This window comes from Propithecus coquereli, unplaced genomic scaffold (genome assembly GCF_000956105.1).
Source record: "Propithecus coquereli isolate 6110/MARCELLA unplaced genomic scaffold, Pcoq_1.0 Scaffold4, whole genome shotgun sequence".
Classification (NCBI taxonomy): domain Eukaryota; kingdom Metazoa; phylum Chordata; class Mammalia; order Primates; family Indriidae; genus Propithecus; species Propithecus coquereli.
In genome coordinates this window covers 2,245,234-2,265,344 of record NW_012149729.1, presented here as the reverse complement: position 1 = coordinate 2,265,344, position 20,111 = coordinate 2,245,234, and the positions used below count along the sequence as shown (strand labels likewise).

Sequence of the window (20,111 nt, the reverse complement as noted above, 5' to 3'; positions counted from 1 at the left end):
TAAGAAGGCTACAGGTACCAAGTTTATGAATTGCTATGCCAAGGTGTAGCTCTTGTTTCTGTGTTTGGTTAATCTGAAATAGTCCAAAATATACTGAAAAATTCCTTTTGTCTTGTCTTTTCCTCAGTGATTTACCTTCAATAGCCTTTTTTTCAATCCAATATTCCAGAAAAATCCAGAAGTGTTTGCCACTCCCATACTGGGACCATGTTTTCCAGCAACATGAGGTGGAGGGGCAAGGAGGTCCCAGAACTTCCACAATCACAGATAGTTGAGACACTAACTTGGTGCTGCTCTTCTAGTCTCATCCCCCTGCTTGAAACTTTTCTATGGTGTGTTGTCATAACAATGATACTCTCGAAATCAGCCTGAGCACTGTCAGCGTTTACAGAACAATCCCCCAAAGCTAACCAATACACTTTATAAATAAAATATTGCCACTTGTTATTTAAGCAATATTTTATCATTTACAAAGTGCTTAACAGAATTTTATTTGACCTATTGAGGAACCACATGTCAGGTAGGTAGCATTGCTGCTACTGCTCACAATGAACAGATGGGAAACTGAGGCTCAGACAGATTAGAACTAACTGCTGGAAGTCAAATAAGTTATAAGTAGAAGAGCCAGGACAGGAACACAGATGCTTTGATTCCTAGAGCAGTGCTGTTTTCAACATGCCAAGTCTCACCCTAGCCCTGTGCTTTTCTTTTTCTCTGTTTTTGTTTATCAGTTTTGCTTTGAAAGGCATTATTATCTCGCTTCAGTATGGAACTTAAGGTCGGGTGGGTTTAGATGTTATTGCTGGGTAAGTCTGATAAAGGCAGATTTAGGGTTGTTCTATAGTTTTTGCTGATATAAAAAGGGTCCTTTAGTGCATATTTAAAATATATTCCTTGATATTCACTCCTTCTGCCTTTGTGCCTGTAGCATATAGGACGAAATCTGAGGTTATCCACATTATATAAGGATAACCTCGCTTATGACCGTTGATCTGGTTGCCCGCCTGCCACAAAAGTGAGTCTCTAGATTTACAATGCGTGTGGCACTGATACTTAATTTCTCTAAGTCACATACCCAAGACTAGAAGAAGTGGTAGTGAATGTTTCTCATAATCCTATTTGATACAATTATCTATGATTTTACTCAAAAATGCATCACTGTCTCTAAAATTAGAGGTAGGAAGTCAGGGCATAATTTCTGAAGTGATAGTCAAGGGGAAATGTTAGCATCTGTGAAGACAGAGGTATTGTGATATGATGATTTGACCGACGCCCATTAAGGTTGCCTGCCACTCTGTGATGTGATCTGGCATCCACAGAAAATAGGGATGATTTTGTATATAAACTATAGTTATGTTGTACTCTTGTACCCTGCACTTGAAAGCGAGCACATCTGGGCTGGCCTTTGTCAGGCATGCAGCAGCTCTAGATGGCCCTTCTAAACTGCAGACAAACTGGTGAATACACTGTATGTCTTACATTAAATTGGGACATAAAAGCCATTTTATGTTGCTGGTTTAGTTTCTCCACCCTCAGCCTGACTTACAAAACACAATGTATAACCACACATATCAACCTAGAACTTTGCCCTATAACGCATTGTCACTGAAAGTCTCTTTTCTCCTTCCTGTCAGTCCTTAGCAGCACTATGGCTCAATGAGTGGCTGTGTTATTCACGGATGTGTGTGGCTATCATCCTGCATGAGTGTGTCTGTTTCTGTCCTTGACTCATTTTTTCTTTCTTCCTTTCTTTTTCTCTCTCTTCCTCAGTCTTAGTACCAGCCAGATCTTTTCTGTTTAACTCTATTCTTTTATTGCTGAAACACTCAAAGTGCTATTCAGAGAAGATGTATCTGTACAGAAAGAACACACCTAGAGAGCTCAACGCTGCTAATAGGATGCGCTCCCTGAAAAATTTCAAATCCAGACAGCACTGCTGTCCTTCGCTTCAACAACAAAAGGAAATCTTTTCTTCTTTTGAATTTATGACAGAGGTAGTTCAGGCAATGAGCAAAATGACTCCCTGAAGACGTGTCTTGACAGATGTAAAAATTATCATTAAAAAAAAAGACCACGGCAACACTGCAGAAAAATCAGTCTTGACACTGACTGTATTTTTAACAAAAGTCTATATAAATATCAGATGCTGCAGACGTGGATCAGACAAGCACATCTTCACAAGGGGAGGTTGCTAAACCCTGAATATTCTATTAGCAAAGAAATTAAGAGTATAATTACATACACATGGAAATATTTCTACTTAGCATGAGGTACAGCCCTAACTACCTACTTTTCACTTTTTTCCTTGTCTCACAATTTGTATCCTCGTGTGCTGTGTGACAAAGGAAAGAACATTGGAATAATAACAGTAATCAATAGTGATACGGTATTTTATAATTATCTAATACCTTCACATTAGTATTTCCCTCTCTTATATATGAGAACTCTGAGCTTCAGAAAGGTTAAGTGATTTGCCGAACATAGGTCAGTTTGCAAATTTCAGAGCCAGGATTCAAATAGAGATCTTTTGCCTCTTTGTATTCTTTCATTGTAGTAGCACAGCATTTCTGAATGACATCTGTGAACATTACGGCAAACACCATAACTTTCAGCTTATCTTGGATAATTTCTACCCTAATCTGAGGTTCAAATTTCCCTAAAACCTACGCTTCATCCTTTCATCTTCTTAAGCTATGTGTCACCTAAATGTTGAATCAGAGATGGATGCAAATTTCTATTCCTAAAACACCACCAGAGATACCTGAATGTATACATAGTTTAATCTGGAAAATGGATTTAATGAATGTATAATAGTAAAGGTAATATATGCATGAACATATAAACATATCTTGAATTACACATTACAGAGTACCATTATAAAGAAAACAATAGTTTTACAGAATAAAAGTAACTATGGCAACCTATAGATTCAAATCAGGCTGCCTCCCAGGCAGTGGCAAGCAGCTCCTAGTTGCCTCAGTAACTTTCCATTATAATGTGTCTCAAACACATACATTTTAGGGGGACATTAGCTGAATTTCCCACTTAATGTTCTCGATTTAATTTCACCTTTCTATGTTGAGGCCTAAAATAATCTGATTATATAATATTCTTTGGGCTTGTCTATTTCACTGCAGTCTTCTTATCTCCTTGTATTTCAGAGCCCTGCCTTACGCTGGAATGCCAATCTTCTGACATCTATGAGTCAGGAGGAATTAAGACAAAGTGAGGAGATAAGAGATGGTTTTAGGAAAACAGCTCCTGACATTGGCTATCAAAGGTTAGTTATCCTGACTGGCCCATGTACCCTTACATTTGCTGAGTACAGAGGGTTTAGTCTGTGATAAAGGAGAAAATGACTACAATCAGCAATTTTCTCTGAATTTCCAAGCAAGGCTGGGCTCCATAACGAGGTGAAAGCCTGAATAGACAGACTAGGATCAGTCTTATCACGGGCTGAGAAATGGCAGCACTGGGGACTTTAACAAATATTTATTGTGTACCCACAATATGCAAGGCACTGTGTTAAGGTATGTGGAGGAAAACAGGTGAATGAAAACTAGTTTTTGCCTTCAAAATGATCTTGTGGAATAGAAGCAGGGGTAGGTGTGTGTGTGTGTGTGTGTGTGTACACATGTGTACATACAGCACGTAAGTAGAGGTGACAAAGGTCATGAGATAAGTACAGATAAAAGGTTTTTACTATTTGAATGAGTTAACAAAGTCTTCTGAGATGAGTTTTGTGATACTGGGGAAAAAAAGAAACTTTCCATGGAAAATAAACACATTATTTAGGGTAATATTACTGAGTAGGTAGAACAGGATGAGAACAGGAAAATGTTGCTATTGTAGCTTAGATTTTTTATTTAATAATCGAATGGAAATCATTGGATTTTTTGAAAAGGGGTATGGTAAAGTTAATATGTAATTTTGAGAGTGATTGATAGAATACTACAGAAAGAAAAAAGTAGCAGAGTGGTGAATTAAGATGTACAGGCAAGAAAAAATGAAGGCCAGAATTTGGGTAGATACAATGGAAATATTATAGAAAAAGAGAAATCTGAGGGGTACTATAGAGATATAATATTGACACTGGCAACAAATTAAGTCTAGGAAGTAAAAGAAAAAGATGAGTAAAAAATTAATGCATCATTAATGGAAAAGATATTAACACAAATAAGTCATTCATTTATTCACCAAATATTTACTGAGCACTGATTTTATGCCAGGAGTGTTACTTTTTGTCAGGCACTTTGCTAGGAGCTACAAGAGGTATAGAACTGTTTTAGTGAGATGATGGATTTATACTAATTCTACACATGGAGAACTGAAAGCGTGAGCACATTTAAGCCACTAATTATTAACAGAGATCTGTAGTTGGGGAGAACAATGAGGTTGGAATTATCTGTATATCAAGAGGTCACTGTTGAGGCTGTGGAAGGCGGTGAGATCACTGATGTAGAAAAATTCTCAGAAAGATCAAGTTTGAGAATAGATATGAGAAAAAACACTACACTGCTCTTAGGAATCTGGAGGAACAGAAACTATTGGCAGAGGAATGGTCAAAAAAATAAAAAATAAACAAGGGGAGAATAAGGAGGGTGAAGCAGGAGTGAAGGCTACTGGATTGGGTCATCAGGAAACCCATTTCAGGAGGCTACATCAGCAAGCGAGGAGCTGGAAACAAGATAGAGGGAACGGGAGGAAAAGTTTGGCTGGGAAGATAAAGAGAGCAATGGAATGGTAGCTTGATAGGATAACAAAATACATAAGACAATGTAAACTATTAGTTAACATTTTTTTGAACACTCATGAGCAAGGCGCTATTCTAAGTGCTTGACATCTATTAACATGTTTAATCCCTACTACAACTTATGACTTACGGGAGAGATATTATTATTATATCTTTCTCATAGGTGGGGAAGCTGAGAAACAAATTGATTAAGAAACATGCCCAATACCACACAATAAGTATTAATTTGAACCCAGATGGTCTGACTTCAGAATCCCTTGGCCACTGTATTATGTTGTGAAGCTCCCTGAAGCTTAGATAGGTTTGTGGGAAGAATGAAAAGGAAGAAGTGTAAAGAGGGAGAGATGAGTAATGGTTAAAGCAAGGTCAAAAAGGATGTGATGAGGGGCACCTCCTTTATAGAACGAGGCCTCGCAAAGGCTCCCTGGAGACAAGATTAAGAGAAGAGAAGGAGAGTGACATGGGCAGATTTTTAAACCCAGAGGTATATAGTTGTGGGTGACGACATTAGGTGATTTTTTGTGGCCTTGGTAAAGCAAGAGGTGAGGTCACTGGATCAGAGGGCTAAAAGGGGATACTTGCTCCTAAAGTATAGATTAGGGAAAGGACTGGGAGGAGACACTACATAAACCCCACTATTTATCCTGTTTTGTTAATGAGAGTTTATTTCACAGAGGAAAAGCAAGGATCATTAGGCATGCACAAACCTATCAACAAATCCTCTCCAGGCACACACATGCATTGCAATAAGAATCATATGGACACTTAGCTGTGCAGACCCCAGTACTAGACGGTACATAAGAATTAAAAGGCTAGTTCTAATCTCATAGACCTTTTCTCTCTCTCTGTCTTTCAAGTGGCTTAACCAGCAAAGAAACCAAAGCGCAGCCCACCTAAATCAACAGCATGCTGATGTACATTTTTCCTTTGTTATTTTTATTTCCTTTTAAGAAGTGTTTGCTATTTAAAATCTGTTACTAGGTGATAATGGCAAAGCACATTTTTCTCTCTCTTTCATAGTCAACCCCATACATCTCACTGCGTGTTTGCAAGTAAAAATACCTGTTGCCGTGCACATGAGAGGCACAGAATGCAAAGCTGTAATGGAGCAGGGTAGGGTCAATGACAGCACCATTTTCTGACTGTTCCATCAGTTCTGTAAGGTAGCAGAGATGCCTGTGACAGCCTCTCACACCGTAACGGGCACAGTACTCGTCTAACACAAAGACTTGGCCAGGGCTAAACCAACCCTGCAAGAGAAAAAAGAAACGATAAATATTTTTTCTTTCTATGCTAAGATTCCCTTGCCTGTAAACACTTTTAGGCATTATAAGCAGAAGCTGCACAAAGGTGTCTTTTGACATTTATTTTTACTAGTGTTACGTTTCGTGGTATTTTTAGATAAGCTCATGTCATCAGTTCTGAAACTGATTTAGGACACTGGCCACCTAATGCTTTTTTCTTTCTATTGCTACTGCAAGGAGATGGGCAACTTGTTCTTCTGCCATTCAAAAATTAGTCAAATTTATTCACAGGATCTAAACTGTCAGTCACAAAGAGTGATATTCCAAAAAACTCACTCTCTATGAATCAATTAATAAGAGAATGGTAAAGAAGACATTATAATTGAAATTGCGTACTTACCAAAAGCATTTTATAAAGTGAACTAAAAGAAAATTTCAGTAAGTCTAGCAGTGGTGTACATGTAGTATTTGGGAACTTTACTATCTGAGATATTTTTCTCATTCTGTCTTTCTGTAACAAACAATACAACCAATATAACGGAGTTGATGTTTCACATTAGTAGTGTCTGATCCTCGTGAAATGAGATGTTATAATGCGTGTGTGTGCATGCAGGCAGCTGTGTGGCTAACACTGGAGGACAGGGTTAGGCAGACTTGGTTTACAACATATCTTAATGGATTACATGGATTTATGTGGTTTAATTTAAGGTACTAAAAGGGGAGAAGGGAGAATGGAGGGCTTTAAAAGGGGGAAAGATAATTGTGCGAGAGAAGAAAAAGAACAGTGAGAAAGAAAGATGAGAGGATGATAAAGAAAAGGAGGAAGAGAAGAAAAAACCACCACCAGGATACTTTCTGTGGCAATGGTGCAGGTACTGTACTAGACATATTACATATTTTATTTCTTTAATATTTAGAACCAACATGCATGGTAATTATTATGATTTTCATGTTACTGATAAATAAACTAAGGTTCAGAGATAGTAAGTGAATTGTCCAAGACTGCACTGCAAATCAGCTGTGGAGCCATGATTTACATCCAGTCATCCTGCCTCCAAACACTCTTTCTAATCACATCACATTCACTACCCTCCAGCTGCAGTGGAAGACAATGCAGTGTTCTCCTCAGACTCCACATTACACTTGGGATCAGCAACAAAATCAAAACAACTTTTGATGATTGAATAATTAATGCCTTTCAGTGGAATCCAAGAGGATCCTGTCCCTTACTGATGGTCACTCAATATGTACTTGTCCATGGAACAACATCACAGGGTTTTGTCATGATTTGTTTTACTCTCCATGTAAAGTTTAAGCTGGATCAGGTTTAAACTATACAATTACATGTAGAATAGCTACTTAATAAACAATCTATAAATGAACTAATGAATTGTTAGTGTGATCATATCAATAAATTGTTTCACTTCTTTCTGCCTGTGGAAGTACTTCCAATAAGTTGGGAGCACATCCTGTTGAAAATCTTATTTTAGAGAGAATGTAATTTTATAGCATGAAGTTAAGGGTTGAAAATCCCTAATTTAAAGTCCAAAATCTGAAATGTTCCAAAATCCAAAACTTTTTGAACACCTACATGATGTTCAAAGGAAATGCTCATTGCAGCATTTCATATTTTGAATTTTCATATTAGGGATGCTCAACCAGTACGTATAATGCAAATATTTTAAATTCTGAAAAAAATCCAAAATCTGAAAACACTTTTGGTTCCATGCGTTTTAATTTTAGATAAGGGATACTCAAACTAGTATTATGTTTTGTGTTCAAGAGATTAAAGCAATTTCAAAATATTCTGGCTGGAAAATTCTAGAGGAATTTTTATAGTGCTACTGACACTATAAATCCTTGGAAAAACACATATAATTAATTCTTAGGCTATAAAGTTTAGTCCTCACATTCTGAGGCTTGTCAAGCATTCCTTCTAAATACAAATTATACTTTTTATCCCAAATTTTGGTTACAGTTTCAACACATACCAGGTGACATTTCACTCAATTTAATTCACACTCTCCCTTTCTTTTATGGCATTCAAGTTATCTCTGGAGGGCCAGATGAAACTAAAACTTTCCTCTGTCATGTATTGCCCCCATCATATTGCTTATTCTACTATTTGTTTCCCCTGCCTCTTAGGTTGTCCTAAGAACAAAGGAGAGAAATGCAAGGTATCAACATCTGGGGAGCAGAATTTCAACCTTAAAATGTCTGTACAGCTGTTAGTAAGTGCTGTAACAGAGCATTTACAAATCTGTATGTAAAGTCTTCTGCTTTCACTCAGCCTTCTCTGGAGGGACTGAAAAACCACAGTTTAGCATCTATTTGAGTCTGTTCTCCTGTCTATTGAGTGGCACAGCAGTCATCTTCGAGTGTATAATTTTCAAATTGGGCAGCAATATCGATTTGGAATCCTTTATCCCTAACTCTAGCTACAGTTATTAAATGAGTCGGGAATAAAATGCTACTTTATAACAAGTATTTCTCACTTTCTAAAATCTTTTATTCTACCTATAGAGGACTAGACAGAGGGACTTGTACTCACTAAGCAAGAATAGGAATCGTTCAGTCTGTGATCCAAAGTCTGCCTCTGGAGTATTCTAAAAAGGAAGGCGTGGTCAAGCTTGCAGGGATCAGCAGAAATAAACTCATCCATACCATGTTTCTGAAAACGATCTGTATCTGTAAATTCAGAAAAGCATGTATAGTACATTTATTTTTCTGGTTTAATAATGGACAAATATAGTTTTTGAAGAACACAAAATTCATGCCTCATAACAGAAGACTACCTTCTATCACATAAAACGTGCCAAGAATTCAGCATATTAACATAAATTGCAAGGTTTTTGAAGCCTAATATGACAGGAAAAAAATCCATCAATCATTTAGAATGAAGAAATTCTATTTTCATTCAAAGCTACTTCTTATTTTCCAACTTTGAGAAAAGTTGATGTACTTTAAGTACATATTTACTGATGGAATTGACTAGAACAGAACCAAGGTCTATTCATAAAAATAGCAACGATGGCCAGAAGCCTGCTTTCCAAATGGCAAACCAGGGCAGAAATGAACACACGAGCTTCAGCTGGATCACTTCCAGTCTTCTTTTTGTATGGAGCTTTTAATGGGACCAACCTTAATGTAGAAATGGCAATGAGCGCTCTCAAGCTTCAAGTTTAAGAGACATAAAAAAGGGAGCATCACGTTTGTGCAAATATGCAGACAAAGCATAACGTCCCAAATGGCACTTCAATCAAAGGCCCAAATTTATTGTTCTTTACAGATCGCATCTTTCAACGCCTGTAGACCCTGCGGGTTTATCAAAAGGCAAGCTTTTATGATTGCTTTCATTAATGGTATGTTTTGTCAAAGTCTTCAATGTGAGTTATTTACTAAGTATAGAGAGAAAAAGCCACATACTACCCAAAGGAGTGCTTGGGTGTTATTACATTAACTCTGTTAGAAATATAGTGCATATTGAGCAAGAAATCATTTAGCAAGATAAAAGTGGACTCTTCTCACAATGGTAGAGCTGAAGCTCCATTGTTCCTTAAAATTCATAGATAGATCTCTTTCTGGTCCATCATAAGAAAAGCAGAGTCCTAAATGTAAGCTAAATGTAGTTTCTAAAACCTACATGGCACAATCCTAAAACAGTAAAGGAAAAGAGACAAAAGTGTATTGATTAAACCCAATTATAGACTCAGGCTCATAATAAAACTCAATATTGATCTGTGGACATGATGCTAACATAATCAGTCACATTTAGATATTTAGTCCAGATCATATTGATCCATGTCAAGTTCAACTTTCAGCCATATTTGTGGATGGAAGAACTATATAATTCAAGCTGAAGGGTCCTCAGAATCACATTAAAAAAAAAAAGATACACAATTTAATGTACATCTCATGTCAATGGCAGATATCAAAAGGTGAATGTAGCAAGTAAGCGATGAATGGCAGTTTATTGATGTGTAATGTATGAGGTTATGTGCCATGGAGAAAACAGCATATGTATTCCTTTACGTTTAGTAATTATCTACCTGAATGATTAAATACATTACATGTGATAAATTAGTATTAATTGGATGAACACAAAACTAAACTGCTTTTCCTGAACTGAGAAATGAGACAACCCAACTTTTCTTGTATTTTATTCTTTTGTCAGAGAGTCTTCTAATATAAAGTTAAATATATGATAATGTGAAATAATACCAAATGAGTAGGAGGCAGAATATTGAAAAACGCAAAGCACATTATAAAATTGGAAAGTTATTTTGTGTTTTAAGGAATTTATCTTAGAATCTTCATTTCTCTAAGTAAAAAAATTCTTTCAGTATCACCTTTATGAAATTAAATTACTAGTTTTATAAAACATCTGCTGAATTTTATTTCTTATTTCTTTCACCAGAGAAGGTTATAACAAGCAGTTAAAGATAATGCCCATTAATGGCTTATGCACTGAATACAGGATATATAATACATCTCAGAGGAAAAAGATTGATAATTCTTTTTTTACTATAAAAGTTTGTAGAAGTAATTTTTTTTTTTCAGACAGGGTCTCACTCTGTCACTGGGGTACAGTGCAGTGGTGTCATCATAGCTCACAGGAATCTCAAACTCCTGGGCTAAAGAGATCCTCTTGCCTCAGCTTCCCCAGTAGCTGGGGCTACAGATGTGCGCCACCATGCTCAGCTAATTTTTCTACTTTTTGGAGAGATGGGGTCTCACTATGTTGCTCAGGCTGGTCTTGAACTCCTGGCCTCTAGTGATCCTTCCACCTTGGCCTCCCAAGTGCTAGGCATGAGCCACTGCAACCAGACTGTAGAAGCATTTTTTTTTTTTCTAAATGGGCATTCAGTCTTCAAATAAAATATATAAGCTTCTGAAAACAAATGAGTCTGTAGTTCATTTCTATAAGGCATACATTTTATGAATTTGCAATGCGTTTTCCTCATGAAATACAAACCCAAATCACATATTTACTAATGTGACAAGCCTTTCCAAATCACACAAGTGAATGGAACTTATTTTTTCAACAATCGCCATTAATGATAAAAATGATATTCATGATAGCAATTTAAGTCACATATACAGACTGTATATCGGCATTGTAAAAACTGACGGACAAGCAAACCCACTAAAATTTTTATTTAAAAAAAAAAAAAAACAACCTGAAATCCCTCTAAGGTTATAATCTTAAGAAAGTGAAATGTGTTCTTAGGGATTATCCTATCTTCAAAACACAGGCTATAAAGACCAAGCATCTCTACTTCTTTCTTTCTATGTCAGATAAGCACAATTCTAAACATTCTATGCAAAATACTTCACCATGTGCCAGTATAGCACTAATTTCCATGAATTTATGAAGAAATAAAAATAAACCAAAATGGCAACAGTTTTGACCTCTCTGTGTCAGAAATTTTTTTTGTTTGTTTGTTTTTGGCCGTGTTTCAGTAAAACTTTATTTTCAAAACAGGCAGTTGGATTTGGTTTGCTGGCCCTCTGGACCTTGCTTTAAATGAAAATAATAGCAATGTATTAATATACTAGTGTTTATAACATAGTGCAAAGTAAAGTTCATGGCAACAACAGAAGCAAAGCCAGGAAGGGAGAGATAGATGTATACTATTTAAAGGTTCTTTTTTTGAGACAGGGTCTTACTCTGTCACCTGAGCTAGAGTGTAGTGGTGTCATCATAGCTCACTGCAAACTCAAACTTCTAGACTCAAGCAATACTCCTGCCTCAGTCTCCCTAGTAACTGAAACTATAGGCGCACAGCACCACGTCAGGCTAATTTATCTACTTTTTGCTGAGATTGGATGTTGCTCTTGCTCAAGGCTAAAAGGTTCATTTTTTTTTCAATAACTTTTTTGGTGTATATTTGAGCTTTATAACATGATGTTATGGAATACATATAAATAGTAAAACTTAGCGAAATTAGCAAAAATGGTTATAATGGTGAAGTAAATTAATATTGATGCCATCTCACGTAATTGCTTTTTTGTGATAAGAGTGGCTAAAATTTACTTATTTTGCAAATATTGCCAATATGATACAATTTTATTGACTCTAGATCTGTAGACACCTTCATTCTACATATCTACTACTTTGTGTCCTTTGGCCTACATTTCCCCATTCCCTCCCCTCAATCTTTCCCTTTAAAGTTCTCTCACGAACTAAAATAAAACAGGAGATCAGATATCATTAAAATATTATCTAGTTTCTTATTTTTATAACAGCATATCTTCATGTAGTTTTCTCCAGGCATAACATTTCTTACATTTTACTCTTGGGAGACAGAGAGGCATCATCTGGATCAAATGGAAAACATGCTTTCAGTCAATAACATAACCAAATCCAAGGCTTTAAAATTGGGTTACCTTGGATTACCTTCAATTAATGTTTATTATAACACAAAATTACAGTAACTAGTTTTAAACAGAAAATTATTCATAGTACTATTCAAATGTTCTCTGACAATGGCAAATTTCAGTTCAGTTTGTCCTCTGAAACAATACAAGAAAATTATAAAAAGAAACCAACAAGATATGAGCTTAAACAATATATTGCAAAACTGTCATAAATTGTGATGATTAACCTATGGACTAACTACAGATGTGGGACATGGTAATTGAGGCTATTTGTAGAGTTTCTATGGCAACAGTTAAATATATTCTCCAGTGTCTTTTTAGGTGGTACTGTCACCAGGTGTGCTAACAGTAGACAGAATAAAACCCAAATGAAGAAAGATTACTATTTGCTATAATTTAAGAAGTCAGAGAGGCTTTATTTCAGTGGAGCCTAAAAATTTAAAATTTTCATTAGGATAATAGCCGTTGTAAGTCAAGAGAAAAGAATAAGCAAGCTGAGAGTATCAATTTAAAACAGTTAACACTGACTTGAAAACAGCTAGCAAAGAAAACAATGAGGGTATGAGCCAGCTGGTAGACCCCAATGGTAGTGGAGGGTATTTGGTGGGCACTGATCACAACCAGCCCCTCGGTACTCAAGAATCCAATTTCCAGGAAAGGCATTTAAGTCAGAGAGGTGAGACTGGGAAAAAATAATTGAAGTGTCTCTTCTTCCTTTGCAACAAATTCTAATGATATTGCATTTATGCTGTTCCTGGTATTGTGAGAAGGTATGGATGTACAAGGAAAAGGGGAACAAAGAGAGAAAGGGGTACACTGGAGGAGAAAAGGAGGCCATTTATTAGCATTCTGCGATCACTCAGGTGTCAGGCACTGGGATTCAAGTATCAAAGGATGAAGAACAGGGTGCTGCTAGCCAAGAGCTGATCTCCTCTGCAAAACACTGAACTGAACTAAGCAATAGATGAAGCTTTTGAAAAACAATACAATTTATTGTCCTATGTCTAGAATTGTACCATGTTTAGTTCACTAGTAGCTGCATTTATCACTACTCATACCTGATTATATTAACACATTTCTTTCAGTTCAAACTCTCACAGAGCTTGAAAATTTATAGGGAGTTAAAAGTGGCACAGAAAAGTAGGTGCCACTTCTGTTTTTATACCACCTGTGAAACTTTTCACAGGAAGAGTTTAATATTTGAAAATTTTACATAGATGAGCCTGGCTGGTATATTCATTTTTTATGTATGCATGTTTTCTGCAGAAGACCAAAGAGTAATGATTGATAGATACATTATTTAGGAGTTTGTTCGCACCTCTATTACTGACCCAAATAATTGCTTAGTTTCTTTTGGTTAAATCAAATAAAAACTGATATGTGGATTAACACACCCCTTGCTTTCTGCAGTAAATAACATGTAAGTAGTATTTCATATAATGAAAATTTTAATCAACACAGAGACTTAAAATTACAAATAAGCATAGTAAATTAATATTGTACATTTATCATAAATAGTGTGTTCAATCTAAGGTAAGACAAATGCTGTCCCTATGAAGTATGAAGTTTAACATATTAGATCAATCAGGAAAATAAGTTCATAAAATTAAATGTAAGCTTGTATTCCAATTTAAGGATCTTAAAAATATTTAGCTTAAAACTAAAAAAAGTAGATGGCAGCTATTCTGGTTCATTTTTGACATTATTATTGAAAGGCAACTACTATTATGTTATATTGTATTATGTGACATACACATTGTATTATGTTACACATACAACTGAACATAGTATGTTGGTCAGAGAGAGCAAAGAAGGATAGATCAACCAAAGAATGCCTGTCAGTCTGGCAAAGGAAGCACATTATGACTGAAGCAGGAAAACTGTTTAATAGCACAACTCCCACTCCTTCAGCTCACCCTATTCCCTGAGAATTTCTATACACCCTGATAGTCAAAAAAAGTGGAAGTGGATTTACTTTTTAGAGAAATAGATAAATACATATTATTTAATTCCTAAAAAGATGACGCTATCTTGTAATAAGTTGTAATTTAGAAATTTATTATTTCATTTTGATTATTACTAAATATTCAGTATGCCTAATTTTAAAGATAAGTTTTTATAGTTATAAAATACATACTTCAAAGAAAATTCAGAAAATAGAGGAAATAAAGTAGTAACTAATCTTTCCAATTAAACTCATCCATGGTGAATATTTTAGGCATCCTTCTAACCTATACTTTTATCTTTTAAATTGGGTGTTTCTTTATACAGTGAAAATAATACTACATGTATAATTTAGTATTTTTTTCCACTTAACATTTATTGATTATTTTTTACATGTTATTTACCTTTGTGACTGTATGAATGGTAGATATTAGGTTATTTCTACTTTTCAGTTGTGCTTAAATAGACATTTTTGTTTAATAAATGCTAAAGCTAGCCTAGAAAGTAGGACACTAACACAGTAAACAAAATCATGACATTCTTCAAGTATTGTATCATCACAAAAATTTTAGTACATTTAAGCAAAAAGAAATCATGAAAATACTTACCTTTACCAGCTATAGGTCAGCAAGGAAGTGAGAAACAAAGCGTATTTAAATGGGTTAAGGACATATATATTTATATAACTAGATATTTTAATTTTATGTTTATTTTCTCAATTTCTACTTATGACTTCAAAAGTTGTTCTTCTAAGAGATGATCAGGAAATAAAAAGAAATATGTAAGTTAAGGAAAGGAGGAAAATTCTAAGGTTAAAACTAGTCTCTGGAGCAAGTCAACGGCATCTGACAAAGGTCAGGGTCAGTATTCTCATTCTGATGGGGTAGGCGTGTATTTTCTTCCTGTCTTTCTTTTATTTTTGTTTCTTTGGTTGTTTTTTGTTTTTAAGAAAGATAAAACATCTGCTTTGATTGAAAACTTTACTAGTAGCCTGGAATGCAAAAGACCTGTTGTTAGCGTAATTGAAACAGTTTGATCTTTTAGTTATAACAATTTGGTTCCCATATGCAGTCTAACCCAACACTGCCTTGACAATAAATTGATATCAAATAGTAGAAAGGTTTTGTCAGAAATAGATCACAACGCTATTGTAATTAATTGATTATTTAATTCTTTTATTCATTAATTCTGTTTTGTCTAGCCACAGCCATGTTCTTGGCTAGCAGTTTCCAACTATTTTTCTTGCCACTATGTGCAAGATGGATGATATCCATGAGCTCAGCATACTCCTTGGGCATTCCTTGCACTCTACACGCAAAGGAAAAGTACTGGAACACAAGTGAATGAGGGTGACAATTTCACAGAATTAACTATCGAGTCACTATAATTCAGTGGTTCTCAGCTGGGGCTAATTCTGCCCCAACTTCAACACTGCACTCCAGGACATTTGGCAATGTCTGGGGATATTTTTGGTTGTCACCCCTGGGGGCGGAGGGCTACTGGCATCTAGTATGAAGAGCCTTATTGCTTATTTGGAAAAAGTTTTAGTGGTCTGGATAGAGGATCAAACCAGCCACAACATTCCCTTAAACCAAAGCCTAGTCCAGAGCAAAACCCTAACTCTCTTCAGTTCTATAAAGGCTGAGAGAGGTGAGGAAGCTGCAAAAGGAAAGGTGAAAGCTAGCACAGGTGGTTCATGAGTTTTAGGGAAAGAAGCTGTCTCCACAACATAAAAATGCAACGTGAAGCAGCAAGTGCTGCAAAAGAGCTTTATGGAAAAAAGACTGAAATATAAAGGAATTAGAAGAACCGAATAAATGAAGAAACTTTTTATGTAATCCCTCTGGAACTTAATTTATTCTGGATGAAACAGAAGGAGAAGAGGGAGGAAGAGTGTTGGATTGATTGAATTTAACTCTGTGACTGAGTTACTCTGAAATGATGAGTTTTAAGTTTTTTGGTGACCTTAGAAGCAGGGATTTAAGATATGTTCAATTGTAGAGAAATAAAGTTATATTTCTGCACACCTTGGTTCTGATGGAAAATTCTCATCTGCTATACCATACTCGATGTGTATTACTGGGAGTGAGAGGGAGTTAAAAATTTACATAAAGTAGAAATACATACCATAATGTGCTCTTTTTATCTTATCTTTGAAGATGACAATGCTACTAATTTTAAAGTGGGAATAAATGTGAAATTTTCAAATCAATTTTTAAAATTTTAATATGTAATATTCCTAGTTTTTACTATACTTAAAAAATATGCCCCAAATTAATTAAGATAACTTATGAAAATGGTCTGTAGTTTCTAAAATAATATAAAGAAAAAAAGCTTCTATTACACCTTTAATTATTCGGCCTTAAGTGCTTTTGTTTAAGATGACAATGCTCACATGTGATATTGAAGGGTGTCTAAAAAGGAGAGGGAATAGTTATTTGATGCATGAAATGTAGAAGAAGAAAATAATGCATGTCAAGATGTTATTCTCTCAGAGAAGGATCTTGAGTATAAAAAGCCACACTTTGAGCTTAAAGACAAACAATTATAGGTGAAACCAGAGAAGTGTTGCAAAAGGAGTATAATAAGTTAAAACATTTGGTTTAGTGATTATTAAAGCTAAGTTTAAAAATGTTTCTAACATCATTACACAATTTATTATTAATCACCAGTAAATTAAAATGAAAAATATAGTTTGTAATGTTTTAAATTAGCATACAAAAATGACATGTTTTTTAGTCACTTGGAAAAAGAAAGTTAGCTATATAATTTATTCTTTTTATCATTCTACAACAGAAAAAAAGCCCTATTATCATTTTGGGTTATTAAAAACAACTCAAGAAAGTGATGGTTCATCCTTTTGGTACTCTGGAATCCCATACGTGCAAATTTGATTTTGTAATACTTTTCCCATTTCTATAGGACAATTAAGTTAAAATTACAATAAACTAAAATAAACTTTCCCTTGAGAAGTTTTGGTCATTTTCTTACGTGCTCTTAGATTCCCAGAAATACACCAATGTTTGGCAACCACATGAACCATTCATTCCAGATTTGTGTAAAAGTAGATAAATGATTCTATGACTACTAATGTGAACTATTTTTATTTAATTAGGAATCAGTTAATGATGTAAACTACAATACCGAACAAATTTGCCTCAGGCAATTTTATATCTTATTAAGGTTATTAATTGATAAATTACTTTTTAACAAAACTTACAAAGCTGAGCATCTGCCTGGAGAGTTCCTCCTTTAGGATTCAGCTTCTGAGTCTGAATTGCAGGAATTGGTTTATATGATTGACCTGTGGCTCTATACATGGCTTGAACCCACAATATTCTGTCCTGTTCATCATCACTGGCAAATATTACAGTATCTCCTTCTTTAACAGCATTGAAGAACATGTGACCACCCCGAAGGCCTGTGGAGGGAGAAAAACATCATTAAAAATTCACAGGACTGGTAGATTTTAGTCTCATTCACTAACTAGCCTCATGGAAAAGAATGGGTTTGATATTAGGAGCTCAATGCTTTATTTAAACAATTTCTAGTTGAAGATCAAATTGATAATCCAAGATTTGAAAGGAAACAATAACAAGAAGGTTTAAGCTTCCATATCACTTTGGAAATTAAAAATAACTCAGGGAAACAGTCCATGACACAGTAGCATTCTGCAAGACATAAAAACCTAACCCACAGAAATGCATAGCATACATAACCTGATATTTCATACCAGAGAAGGAAGTTTCATCTGTTGGCACATTTACCATTCCAGGAGAAATATATGAATTTAACAGGAAAAAAAAATACTGGTAAGGCAAAAATGATATTTCATATTATACGGTATTTTATCTTTTGTAAAATTCTTTCACAAAGAAGATAATATTTTGCACTTCTAAGTGACCAATTTGTGAATATGACCACAGATTTCTATTTCTTAATCTCTATTCATTAATTTTCAATCTCTAATTTATTATCTACATATTTTAATCTTTTTATATTAATATCCATATATCCATTTGCTGTTTTTAGATATTGGGTGTCCAGTACCATTCCTAGTATTTACGGAGAGAGAGAAAAGTACAATAACGTATTGTTGGGAAAAAAAATTAGTAGAGTATATAATAATGCATTTTCCATTTCTTTCTCTATTTCTGTTGTAGTTTTATCTTTCCAGCTCTCCAGTGAAGAAATTTATGTAAGCATTGTTAATTTCTCATGTAATTGTTCTATTACAGTAACTTTTACACATTTCATCCTTGTCCTAAAACAACAAAGATGATGAATTTTGGCTAAAAACAAGCCTCAAAAAGAAATAATTCGAATCTCCTAAAGTCTTGTCCAGCTGTATAAGTGAAATATGTACCCTATTAATTGGGTGGAGTTTGATATGTGGAACAGACAGGATATTTACAAGAATTTTGTGCACACATGCATGGCAGGGCAAGTGATTCAATATAGAATTACCTGGGTGGGGATCTGTATAGTCCACAGTGTATCCTTCAAGCTGCATTAATTCTTGTGGTTCAGACTTTTTTTCTCTGTAACTGCACATAGCAAAGGTGTACTGGCTAACCTGCTCAAGAAAAGAAAAGCTTGCTGGTTGGTCACAATAAATTTATAAAATTTAACTTTTAGCTTCTTCTTTATCAGAAGACTTTTTGCCCAAATAAAAATATAATAATTTACATATAAATTTTCAAAACCTAGCTCAGGGATCAAAACACCTTTCATTTGTTAGCTTGCATTTGTTAGGTCTTCCATGCCCATGATCCAGCATTTCCCAAGTTGGCCAAGCCTCTATGGGATATTAACAGAGCACCATATAATAAATTTGAAATCATTAGGTTACATAAAGATAAACTAACCTTCTTTTACTTCAGGGTTTCATAGGGACTTTAATATGCTAACATAGACTATAAATCTCTAAAATAAGATTAGGAGTAGTCCCAAACTTACATAATTATGGGACCACATTTTCAAGCATACTTATTTAAAGATTTTTTTTTTTTTTTTTTGAGACAGAGTCTCCCTCTGTTGCCCGGGCTAGAGTGAGTGCCGTGGCGTCATCCTAGCTCACAGCAACCTCAAACTCCTGGGCTCAAGCGATCCTTCTGCCTCAACCTCCCGAGTAGCTAGGACTACAGGCATGCGCCACCATGCCCGGCTAATTTTTTTTTTCTATATATTTTTAGTTGTCCGATTCATTTCTTTCTATTTTTTAGTAGAGACGGGGTCTCGCTCTTGCTCAGGCTGGTTTCGAACTCCTGAGCTCAAACAACCCACCCGCCTCGGCCTCCCAGAGTGCTAGGATTACAGGCATAAGCCACCGTGCCTGGCCTAAAGACTTTTAACCAAAGTAAAACAAGATCTTGATAAAAGTTGAGAATTTATTTCCCACATAACCAGACCCACAGCAAGTGTCAGGGAGGAGTAAGTTTTTGGCAGCCAGTGACAATACTGCCAAGATCTGCTCTGCCTCTCAATTCTTCTCCTCTTTTGGAACAGGCTTTATTTTCTTGTGCTGAAGTCTCACTTGGCTAGAACCATAGTTGCCAACAGCTTTGAAGCCACTTCCCTGATTATCTCAGCTTGGGTGATGTGGCCATATTTGGACCACATACTGTGGCTAAGGGGAGAAAGTTTCATTAACCCAGTTTGGGCCAAAAGCTCACATATGCAGCCGATAGTCAAGGTCTTACAACTTCCCCCAAAATAGAGTGATATGCTGTTCCCTGCAGCAGAAAAGGATGTTTTGGAGGATTAATAAATATCTAAAGTGCAAAATA

The 20,111-nt window shown here is 35.4% G+C and overlaps 1 protein-coding gene across 1 annotated transcript in view; it reads right to left on the bottom strand.

Moving 5' to 3' along the window:
* Window positions 1-20,111, bottom strand: part of CADPS2 (Ca++-dependent secretion activator 2) — a 645,614-nt gene that overhangs the window by 139,822 nt on the left and 485,681 nt on the right. Inside the window, exons 9-12 of the mRNA XM_012652730.1 lie at window positions 18,790-18,898; window positions 17,543-17,743; window positions 8,549-8,685; window positions 5,816-6,003 (exon numbers count right to left, since the gene is read on the bottom strand). Of these exons, the coding sequence (XP_012508184.1) occupies window positions 5,816-6,003; window positions 8,549-8,685; window positions 17,543-17,743; window positions 18,790-18,898 (635 nt within the window). The remainder of the gene's footprint in view (window positions 1-5,815; window positions 6,004-8,548; window positions 8,686-17,542; window positions 17,744-18,789; window positions 18,899-20,111) is intronic.